The 12072-nt window shown below is 42.2% G+C and overlaps 1 protein-coding gene across 1 annotated transcript in view; it reads left to right on the top strand.

Moving 5' to 3' along the window:
* The window catches only part of LOC102196729 (heparan-alpha-glucosaminide N-acetyltransferase), a gene marked incomplete at its 5' end in the record, with an annotated part of 20541 nt that extends 9693 nt beyond the window's left edge, over positions 1 to 10848 (top strand). Inside the window, 8 exons of the mRNA XM_013911365.1 lie at positions 1827 to 1939; positions 2321 to 2442; positions 3090 to 3213; positions 3310 to 3396; positions 5944 to 6021; positions 8929 to 8999; positions 10059 to 10171; positions 10613 to 10848. Of these exons, the coding sequence (XP_013766819.1) occupies positions 1827 to 1939; positions 2321 to 2442; positions 3090 to 3213; positions 3310 to 3396; positions 5944 to 6021; positions 8929 to 8999; positions 10059 to 10171; positions 10613 to 10794 (890 nt within the window). The remainder of the gene's footprint in view (positions 1 to 1826; positions 1940 to 2320; positions 2443 to 3089; positions 3214 to 3309; positions 3397 to 5943; positions 6022 to 8928; positions 9000 to 10058; positions 10172 to 10612) is intronic.
* Positions 10849 to 12072: the final 1224 nt, after the last annotated feature.

The following is a 12072-nucleotide window of genomic DNA, read 5'->3' as shown; positions in this document are numbered from 1 at the left end:
TGCCTTAAGAGGACGTTCGAACACAAAAAGCCAGTCGTTTTGAAAAGTTCTGGCTGCCCTACTTTTTTAGTGGCTTTTTCAGTTTTGCTGACTACCAACATATTATAATATTGTCTATCTATCACTGAAAGTGCTCATAGATTGGAAGCAGACAGCTTCAGTTAAATAGTATTGAACGTCAAAAAAGGTGTCCGTTACACACAAACACAAAGAAAATGCATAAATATGGGAGAAAAACTGTGTTACAGTCTGCTGCAGCTTACTTTCAAACTCTTGTGTAAATGGATTCAACTTAAAATGATAATTCTTATTAAACATGAAATTTTCCCATTTTGCTCTTTTCTGCTATTTGATTCTTAATTATTTATTCTAATACCGTGCAAAAGATTTGAACCATCCTAGATTTCTTTATATTTTCTTCCAGGGTGCCAGACTGTCATGTTAATGTTACCACTGAGCCACTAAAGGCTGATAGTGTATTGTCATCAATACAATTGACTGCTTTTTCACTCATTTTCAGTCTAGTCCTTGTGCCTAACCATTTCCAGGGATGCTTGTTTGTTACGCTCTTTAACAAACAATTAAAGAACCGAATCTTTAATCTTTGTTACTTTGTTCTGTAACTTGTCACAGAAACACATAATTTCTTCCCATTTGTGTGAGGAGAGCGCTGCGACGGTGACTGTTAGCAGCCTTCTGTTAAACACGGTGGAGGCTCAGTCATGGTTTGGGCCTGCATTTCAGCCGGTGCTGTTGGGTATCTTAGCAAAATTGATAACATTACGAATGCAGGAAAGTACCATCAGATTTTGATCCACAATTCAGTATCATCTGGAAAATATCTGGTTAACAACAGCTTCATTTTTTCAGCATGGAAATGATGACAAACACAACTCAGCACAGGAAAATGATACCTGGATAGAAAAACGCAGTGAAACACAATTAGTCAAGGGTAGGTCTCCATAGAGCCCAGACCTCAACGTGACTGAAGCGGCGTGGGATCATCTTTACAGAGAACAGAACAAAAGGCAGCCAACATCCAAAGAAAAGCTTTAACTGTCCTTCAAGAAACCTGGAGAACTACTCCTGAAAACTATCTGAAGAAAGCTTTCCTAAGACAGTTCAGGCTGTGTAGAAAAAATATATTGACTTTCAATGTCGTCAAAATTGTCACATCAAACTCTATTTTTGCCTTATATGTATAGAGGAATGAACAATGGCTCAATACTTTTGCACATCCCTGTAGGACGTGATAATTTTATCAGGCGACAGACACAGTCAATTATCTCTGCAGGGGGGGTGTAACATATATCTTTAACTAAAGTGTCATTAGTAAGAGCTTCCCCTTTTCCTGCGAACGAAAAGATTTCCGCCTCTTATTTGATTTGTCCGGATCAATGATTGGGATCATATTGTTTTTACGGCACTTTGCGTGGCAAAGAGGTTTTCAATTAGCTAATGTGTAGATTACCATCAATCTCTCTCCAGCAGCAGCAAGTCCTATCCTTCCCAATTTGGTGAGACCGAGAGATAACTGTTGATGAATGTTTGATTAGCTACCCTCTTTCTTGACATGTTCGTATCCTGAAGGCTGACATGAGCTCTCTCCAGCCTTTATGCCGTCCATCAACTTGCTATCAGAAGTAGTTGTAGTAATAGTGGCGTCGGGATAATTGGGAAAATTCTTGATTTCTTGTGTCTGCAGAAATGACTTAATATGCGTGCTTTTTGTGAATTATAAGTTCATATGTTATTTAAATCACTGTCTGTCAGTATTAAGGTGCCACAGTGAGCGTTCATGCTGTGTGTTTTTCACTGTGCTCTAGTGTCCTGGTCCTGGCTGAGGATCCCAGGAGTGCTGCAGCGTCTGGGCTTCACCTACTTTGTTCTGTCTCTCCTGCAGACTTTCTGGGGCCAGAAAGAAATCCCACTGACTGCGGTGAGCAGTTCTGTCAAGTTCAGTTATTTCAGCCATTACACACAAGAGAAAAAATTAAAGGAGTCTAACCTGAAAAAGCACACGAATAACAAGTCCAAGAGTCGATGGACCTGTGAGTTCAGTGCAGTGGAAGTCTTTGTTGAACAGTTCAACAAGTTCCATCCATTCGTTACGTGCGGAGCTCAGATATTCGTCCAGATTAACAGACAGACATCTCTAAAGCTCCAAGAAGAGTTAAAAATGTTTAGTAATTATGAATTTGTTGTGTATTCAAGTGGACCAATCTATCCCAAAACTTAGTTTAATGCTAAAAAAATACCTAAATGCGAAGCAGTTTTGGACCTAAAAACAAAAATATTATGTGCTTTATGTATGATGCAGTATAACTGGTGGAACCCGGTCCAGGATATTCTCCTTTACTGGCCACAGTGGCTGATCATCATCCTGCTGGAGACTTTGTGGCTGTGCTTAACTTTCCTCATGCCTGTTCCCAACTGCCCCACGTAAGTCCGGACATGACTCCCACTGTCATATAGCATTTCAGGTCAAATCTCCTCACTAATGCATCGTACACTTAAGCTAAAAGCATAAATTTCCTATGTGTCGAAGCTGAGATAATCTCCAGTTGGGCCTGTTTGTGCTGCAACAGTGTGAGTGTGCACCTTGTGTTGCAGGTGTTATGAACCGTTGTGATTTATGGGCCCGTGGTGGATGCTTCAGAGAGCCTAATTAGCCAATCTCAGTCTGTCATGTGCAATAAGAGGAGCGGAGGCAGAGGATCCATCTTCCTCGCTCTGTGTCTTCTGCTTTTTGTCTTTTGTTTTGTTTTTTCCTTCTCTGTGACCCTGCATGACATCACGTTTACAGTACTGTGGGTTCAAGCTGTAGCACTTTTTCCTCTCAGTCCTTCTGTGTCTTTTCATCTGATTGAGTTTTGGGTTTTTTCTTCCTTGAACGTGAATGTGTGGTGGCTTGAGACACAACTGCTATACAGGGTTTAAGAATATTAAAATCACCTTTGGTATTAGAACACCGAGCGTTCTCTGCTGCATCTGGGTATTGTGTTTTCATATAAACACAAAACACTTCATTAAACATTGTTTTTTGTAATAACTACAGCTACAATAATTATGTTCTTGTTTGATAACAGAGGGTATTTAGGAGCCGGTGGAATTGGCGATAACGGGCTTTACCCAAACTGCACGGGAGGTGCAGCGGGATACATCGATAGGTGGATGTTTGGTGATAACATGTACAGATACCCCACGTGCAAAGTAGGAATGTTCATCACATATTGCAATACAATGCTTCTGCTATAAACCAATGTAGGTGAAATTATAAACTGCATGGTTTTGTTTTGCTTTTTCCAGGAAATATATCGCACCACACAGCCCTTTGACCCAGAGGGGGTTCTGAGTACCATCAACTCCATTGTCATTGGATTTCTAGGGATGCAGGTAAGATCCAAGTTTCTCCTGTACGATGCAGTGAGTGGCATGAGTGGCAAAAAAAAAAAAAGTCTTAGTCCTGCCTTTGTATTTTTTTGCGCAGCCTTAATAAATGGCTTGCTTCTGCCAAGTTTAGTCCAAGTGTCTGCATTTTTAGTGACCTGCATAGGCAGATCTTGACAATTGTCCAATCCACCACATCCCAAAGGTTCTGTATTGAATAGAGACCTGATGACTGTAGTGACCACCTAAGAGATGATTTGAGCTTTATAATATGCTGCGTGTACCCACCAGGTGATATGTACACTGTGGTCACAAAGCGATGGACTGATTGGCAACAATACTCAGGTTGGCTGTGAAGAAGAATGCTCAGTGGGTACTGAGTGTGCCAAAAAATATTTCCGACACCTGATAACAGCACCACTAGCCTGAACTGTTGATACAGTGCAGGACAGATCCACTCATATGTTTTTTATGCCAAATCTGTATTTGTTCACTATTCATTTAGGTAAAATTACCTATGCCATACATAGCTTTGGTTAAATTGTTTAAATCAGCTTTTAAACTCTGCAAAATCCATCCATCCATCTTCATCCGCTTTATCCGAGGCCGGGTCGCGGGGGCAGCAGCCTAAGCAAAGAGGCCCAGACCTCCCTCTCCCCAGCCACCTCCTCCAGCTTATCCGGGGGAACACCAAGGCGTTCCCAGGCCAGCCGAGAGATATAATCTCTCCAGCGTGTCCTGGGTCTGCCCCGGGGCCTCGTCCCGGTGGGACATGCCTGGAACACCTCACCCAGGAGGCGCCCAGGGGGCATCCTTGTCAGATGCCCGAACCACTTCAGCTGGCTCCTTTTGATGTGGAGCAGCAGCGGCTCTACTCTGAGCCCCTCCCGGATGGCCGAACTTCTCACCCTATCTCTAAGGGAGAGGCCAGCCACCCTTCGGAGGAAGCTCATTTCTGCAAAATTAACAAGCTAAATGTCCCAGTCCTCTTTAATGTGGACAACACTCATGGTCATGTGGTTGCTGGAGTCCAGCCCAGCTGGTAGACTGGCATCCTGTTCAGGTTGTAACCCGTAACCCAGTATCACAGGGCTAATATGTAGAGACAGTGAACTGCTGGCATTCATATTTACACCAAGTTAGAATCTCTAGTTAACCTAACCTGTGTCTTTGGGCTGCTTGAGAAAGCTCGATTACCTGGAGAGAACCAATGCAGTCGCTGGGAGAATCTGTACAGTCCACACAGAAAGACTCCGGCTGGCTTGCAGCTTCAAACCCAGAATCTCTTTGCTGTGAGATGACAATGCTAACCACTGCACCACTGTACCGTTAACTGAGAAAATAGTTTCCATGAATTGATTTCGAACCTAAAAAATATATGTATGTTTTGTGTTTTCAAAATGCATTGCAAAAAAACCTTAAAGTTTTATTTGCCTCCACTGGACTTGATCCTGAATAGAAACTGTACATTTTAGAGTCTCTGCAGGTTTATAAAACATTAAAAGTTCACAACAAAATACTGCAATAATAATAATAAGCCCACTTATTCAAAAAGGTCTTATAAACCCACAACTAGTGGTTTATGGCTCCATCTACCTGATTGTGGTTCTGCCTGATATTTCTTCCTGTCAAATGGGAGTTTTTCCTTCCCACAGTCACCAAGTGCTTGCTCACAGGGGGTTGTCTGATGGTTGGAGTTTTCTCTGTATTATTATATGGTCTTTGCCTTACAATATAAAGCACTTTAGACAACCGTTGTTGTGATTTGGCGCTATTTTAATAAAGTTTAATTGAATTCAACTGAACACAAAACTTTCCTGCCAAAAACAAAAAGCAGGCTGAAAATATCTTAGAGACAGGAAATGATCAGAACCTTCTGAAGATGTGACTTTAAAATACTCAGTTTGACTTGATTAGACTGAAAGTTTTAATGGCTTCATTGTGCAGACAGTGATGCTCTTCAGTGTTAATATGTTAATATAAACCTACAGTGTGACTACAGTAAAGATTATGTGACAGATGTTTTCCTGTCTCACTGTAAATGCACAGCTGCCCTACTTTAATGACAAAATGCTGTTAGAAAGTAGGAAGGCCCTTTTGTTCTTCAGACCTGCGTCTCAGATGGTGACAGTGGCACTTATAACCATTTGGGTTGTGGGAAGGTAACATGAAAAAGTGACCACATTGCTCAATTCCCCGTGGGCGGTTTGCTCTGAGCCCTTCAGTCAGCGAGTCTTAAACGACACGCCAGGTGTCCGCTGGCTTCCTCTGTGTTGGTCCATGCTAATGTTCTCAGCTGAAACATATTCATCATCACCAAATTAATCAGAGGGTGCGGATGACTAACACCCCACATCTGGCTCCATGGGATAGGAGAAACGTGACCGCCATGTCAGGGACGTGGCTTCGACAGCCACATCCCAGGCCTATTTGGTTACCCAAGGGCAAGTACGCGGACACACCGGGTGTTGGTGTTTATGTGGTATTTCTCATTAAAGAGATGAGTGAATAGGCTGTGGGGTCTGTACTTATTTCTGCCTCTTTCTTTCACAGGCGGGGAAAATTATAATTTTCTACAAAAAGATGAATGTCCACATCCTGTGCCGATTCCTAGTGTGGACCCTCATCCTGGTACGTGGAGGTTTTAAGCAGAGCTGCTGTAAGAAGTGAATATAAAGTCAGTTGTTAATTTAAAACCAAGACACCCAATAACTGTCCTGCTCCTGTGATTCACTCAGAGCCGAGCACTTTTATGGTCTCCGTGTTTCACTTCACCTTGCAGGTAAATTCTGCAACGTGTTTTCCAGCCTCTTGGGTATTAGTCATACTGTAGCTTGCTGAAGTCATTCATTAGCAGGACTTAGCAGAGGACATGTGTGTGATCTCAGTACAATTAAACAACATCCATGTGTGGCTGTGTTTCCGGGCAGACATGGGTATCCGGACCCTCGGGGGAATACACGCTGCGTCTCGTTGCCTCTCTGTGCTTTACATGTGGTTTTGGATTGGAAGAGTTATGCATATTACTTACAGTCTGCTGCAAGCATAAAAGCATCTACTCTAAGAGTATGATCAGTTTAGGAAGCTGCAAGCGAGGTCTCAATAAGCAAACCAAACATGGCAGATTTAAGAAAGGAATTATTAAAGTGCATTCAAACCTAGGATAAAAAAGTAATGCCTGTCTGAAAAGCTTTTAAGGTCATATTTGTTTGAGATTTATGCTCATTCTGGGTGGTCTTAAAACACAAAAAGAGCCAGGCTGGCCTCCATTTCATTTAGAGGGGGAATGCGTCCTCCAGGGAGAAGCCAAGTGTTACAGGAGATGGCTTGTTTTGTATTTCTAAACCTGTGACAGGAGGCTGCTAGTCTGCTCTAGCAAGACTGACAGACAGACACGTAGGAAGGCTAGTCTCCGCTGAACTGTGCTTGCCACTGTTTTTATGTACGTGCAGCGTGATGCTCCAGAGATATAGCTCATTTGTGAAACGGGGTTAGGAGGAGCCTGCGTGCTGTGGAGGCAGACATCCTGAACCGGCAGCTCTGTGACCTGGAGCGATGATAGAGCTGGAAGAGCTGGCTGCATCGCACGGCCTTTGAAATCAAGCTGCGCAGGACGGAAAATCTGTGCAGCGAAAGAAAAAACACACAGAAGCAGGGAAAGACTTGTCTGAAGTTCTGTAGTTCCAGTATATTTGGGTGCCTTTTCTGTCCAGCTTTGGGTATCAGGTTCCTTCAGAGTGTTACGTGTATGACTGCAAGACGTTTATTTACTTATTTGACACATGAGTTGAAACAGCGTTGAAGGTTCTGGTGTTAAAGAAATTGTTTATTTTATTTACTATTATGTCATAAGGTTTTTCAAGTCAAATCTGTTTATTTTTGTAGTCTAATATGTCCAAAACAATATCTCAGTGAAGTTTTAAAGGTCTGTAACAGCAGCGTTTTTCCATCCAGACAGTATTTTCCAAAAGGACAGTAGGAAGAAACTCAGTGACAGAGTCCTGCTCGTATATGTGAGAATCAATTGAAATTCTGTTGCGAGAATTTAACGTCATTAACCTCACTTCTTAAAGGACAAAGCTCCATTATGTCTCCAGGTGTTGAATCTTATTGACTATCATTGTGCGATGAGTGGCTGGAGGGAGGTGACATAAATTAGATCCATTTAGCTTCTCCCAGCGGCGCACAGTGACAAAGTAGCTCATGCTGTCATAAATAAACATTAGGCTTTAATGTTTTTTCCACTGTATCTCATTGTTTACCAGCTGATAGATGCTGCGGATGCTACTGAAGATTACAGTGTTGGAGGTGCGATATTCTGGATCTTACAGTATTTCGATGTGGCTCGACAGAGTAGCTTAAATCCTGGTTAGCTGAGATAGAAAAATGCAATAGAATAGATTTTCTCACATTGCATCGGCTGGCAGTGAGAGCAGACCATCGTTATTGATTTTAGGAACAGACACGGGAATAAAGAATCAGCGCAGCATATATTTGTTTCACCGTTTCTGCACGTGTATATTTGATTTGACTTTTTTAATCTCAGTGGTTAAGTCTATTTTTGGTTGTATGTCTTACCAACACAGAAAGCAAAATTAGTTTTAGCGATTGGCCTGCTCTTGATATTGACTTTTCTAATAAGATTTCGGCTCAAAGGGGGAGGCAGGAAGCAGAGCCGAGCTGCCTTTTGTTTCAGACATGTGCTCTTAACATTAGCAGGTTTCCTCAGAGGAGGAGAAAACTTATTACTGCACACACCCGACAACTGGGTCGGCGTTAAGCACAGGAAAAACAGAAAGTGTGGATACAGTAAACATCAGGCCATGGTTTATTGTTTTGTGATCTGTGGCAGGCTGATATTCACAGGCAGCCATGTGTCTTCCTCATAATAAACAGCAGCCCCTGTTAATTAAAGTCCAACGATCAGGCTCCAGAAGTGAGAGATTGAAATTGAGCGATTGCCCCACATACCAGCCCCATCCCACATCCTGCTGCCTGGATAGCCTGGAGACTCAATCCAGCCCCAGCTAGGCTATTTCCACACCATCGATTCTGTCATCTATACACATGATGGATATCCACCTAACGAGCATGTTTGGATCCTGATCCGCTGTCCTGGGTTTCTCTGTGCAGCACAAAATCTTTCTTCATGTATCTAAATCATACAGGGAGGGTGGGGGATAGTTAAGACTATGAAAGTGCTTACTGATGTAGAGTTGAGCAGATCATGAGTAAATATGAACATGGAGTCAGTTGGGCCTCAGTGTGTTGGACTTTGTAGATGCCTCTCGGTGGTGTTTTACTGTAGTGACAAACCCACGTTTTAATGTTTTTCAGCTCATTGTTTTGGTGTGTTTGCAGTCCTGTCTAGTGTTTTGTGTGTGTGTGTAAGTTAATGGACCATGTCCACGTAACTCTCTGATTGTCGGTTGATCTGGTGGACTCTGCTTGATACTGTTGCCTCACGTTTTAGCAGCCCAATACAGATTGCTTTATCGCCCTCCATCGATTTGAAATCTGTTTCATTTCCACCCTCAGGGAATCTCCGCAGCCATCCTTTCTAAGTGCACGCGAGACGGAGGATTTATACCTGTCAATAAAAACCTTTGGTAAGTGCTTCCTGACCCTCTAAATCCAGCCACTTTTCCTCACAAAAAAAGAAAGGATGGGATTTCCAACAGACACAAATCAAGGCTGCTAAAACACGCGTTTACTTACCTCTAACGACAGCTACGGCTGTAAATAATCACCCGGGCTGTTGGGAGTGTGAGGTGTTGCCGTTATACATCCTCCCAACATGATCACTCTTCCTTACGGCCAGCGAAATAAAGAATGCTTCATCCTCCCCCAGAAGCACTCACTCACTGTTTTACCAGCTCTGTGTGATGGAAAGAGCTCAGACTCTGGGAAATGTAACTGTATAACCACAACGCAGTCTTAACTGCTCCCAAACTATTAGAAGCCTTTTTAGAAAAACAAGGCACAGCACTTTGGTAAATGTTTGTAATGATTTTGCATGAAATGTGACACAGTTACCACCTCACACATCGGTTACTTTATGACTCGTGCATTTGTTTCCACTCCCACATTTCCCTTTATATGTGATGTGAATCATTCAAATGTTGTAGCAGGAAGAACGCCATTTCATCTGTGATGTGTAAGCAAATTCCTCATGATGTTCCACATGGGGCATCACTTGCCATTACCTACCTGGCTTTTATAGGCAGTTCATCATGCACAGGTTATTGAGCTCCTGGGTACAAGTCCTTGCCGGGATGTCTAAAAGTAATTAACTCCAAGCTAAGAGTCGTTTTTGGCTTCAGCTGAGATAAAGAAATAAAAAATAAATGCAGGGAGCCTCTAGAAAGGAGCCATTTTACATGCCATAATATTTCATCATGCATTCTTGCACTTAGGAACAGACAGAGACGTGGTTAGCTGGCACAGCTCCATGAGGCACATGCCAGGGATCCATATGCTGATGCTATAGACAAGTCCAGCAAACTGCCTCACTGTTTGTAGGACAGACTCTGGGTGTTATTTATCTGCAGCAGAGGATTGATGGACTGAGTGTGTTTACACTGTTCTTCAGATTTTAGTGATGCCCAAATGTGCCGAGTAAAATGTTGCTGTTGTAGTAAAGTGTTGTCGATGGTCTGTTTCTTCAGGTCGTTGTCCTATATCATGTGTATGGGCTGTTTGTCTTTCCTGCTGCTGGGAGGCATGTTCTTTGTCGTCGATATCAAGGGCTGGTGGGGTGGACAGCCATTCATATACCCAGGTATGTTTCTTCTTGTACTGACAGGCTGCTTTACAAAGGTGTATGTGCTTTGGTTGGAATAAAAACCTCACAAACGCTGGAACGTAGTTTAAAATATTGACTACAATGACAATTGTGTTTGGCAACTCATTAGCTGATTATGCAAAGCCTAATATAACAAATGTCCTGAAAGCCTTTGTAGGGATTATAGTCTAGGTTTTGGACTTGTGGTCCTCACTCTTTTCTTCCAGTAATTTTTTTGCATTATTGGCCAGACTCCCAGAGAAGAGTTTAAACTGATTAGCTCATTTGGAAAGCTTTTTGGAAAGCATCCCTGCAATAAAGCCTTTACTTTTTGCACATAACTTTAGTCATTCAGCTATTATGGAAAGCAGGGAAAAATCCTTTAAATTGTATAAATCCTGTTCAATAACTTGTCTTTTTTCCACCCCTCTTCCACAGGGATGAACTCCATCTTTGTGTATGTTGGCCACTCTCTCCTGGGCTTCTACTTCCCTTTCAGCTGGGAAATGCGCTTCCAGCAGAGCCACTGGGAGTGGCTCTTTCAAAGCCTGTGGGGGACTGCACTGTGGCTGCTCATCGCCTACCTGCTCTACAGGAAGAAATTCTTCCTCAAAATATAAGCAGGATAATCCATCCCACTTCTGTAGATTGTATTATTTTATATTTTCATTTAAAGGCAGCCTCTAAAGCTAATTTTAAACTTTTTTTTTTTAACTTTCCTTTGCTAGAGTATATTATAATCCTTATTTATGTTATTCTGGAATTTAGTACAACCATTCAATGGATCCTTACTTTAACTTTCTTCTGATTGGCTGCTCTTTGTAAATAGTAGGTGTGGACAGCTGGTGGGCGGAGCTTCCGTGCTCACAGCCAGAGCTTTGTGTGTCTCTCTGACATCATGCAGACCTGATAATGAAGAAAAACTATTAGAAGCTCAGAAACATTAAGGGCAGTCTGAAGCCTGGACTTTTGGCTCAGGGATGACGTGTATGTATGTTGACCTAATATAATATGAGCTACTAAAATTATTATGTTTTTCTTTTTAAAAGCACTCTTCTCTGTAAATTATAGATTATTAGAGCATCTGTGGGAGTTTAAAAGAGTTTTTAAAATGACCTGCTGGTCTAGGCTTAATTAGTTTAGTTTGCTTTTCTTAGATGCAAACTTACCACACATGTTTTTTATCAAAAGCAAGATGCAGAGCAGTGTACAAAATGTGAAAATGCTGATCAGTGAAACCCATTAAAGCACTGTCCTGTTTCTAAAGAACATGTCTGACGAGCTGTCAGTGTGGGCAGCTAAGGATTCATTTGATAACACTTGTTTTATGCTCAGAATAGGCTGATTAAATTAAATATATTGAGGTGGTACTTAACAAATTAGGCCAAGTGATTCCACTACACACCAGGACAACCATTATGAGTCTGTTGCCATGGCCACTCCTCCTGTGTGCATGTGTGTCTCTGTGTTATGTACCATCTGCTGTCCAAGTCACAGTACTATAATTGGGGTCAAGATGCACACAGAGGGGTGTCATCAATGGGGCCGTCACCTTTTGCACTTATTTCATTAGAAAAATCAGGGAAATTACACAAATCCATTTCATCAGACGAGCCCCTCTCAGAGACCCCGAGCCCTTTACATGTGTTCTAGTTTGCACATTTCACACTCGAAGCCTCTTACTTAGTGAAATAGGGTTCATTCTCAGTAATAGATCAGAATATTTCCTCATGACTGACAAGCAGGTTGAGTGATTTATATCTGTATGTATAATGTATATGTACCATTATTGAACGCGCTCAGGTCAGTGTCCCTCAGCATCAGGTCAGGTGGTGTACATCATGAAATGACCATCTAGTTAATGAAATGAAACGGCATCAAGCTCCTCTTCCTGAGTG

Source organism: Pundamilia nyererei, unplaced genomic scaffold, assembly GCF_000239375.1.
Source record: "Pundamilia nyererei isolate P.nyererei 1_Seehausen unplaced genomic scaffold, PunNye1.0 scaffold00062, whole genome shotgun sequence".
Taxonomy (NCBI): Eukaryota; Metazoa; Chordata; class Actinopteri; order Cichliformes; family Cichlidae; genus Pundamilia; species Pundamilia nyererei.
The sequence above is the reverse complement of the archived record's forward strand: the minus strand, read 5'-3'. Positions and strand labels throughout refer to the sequence as shown.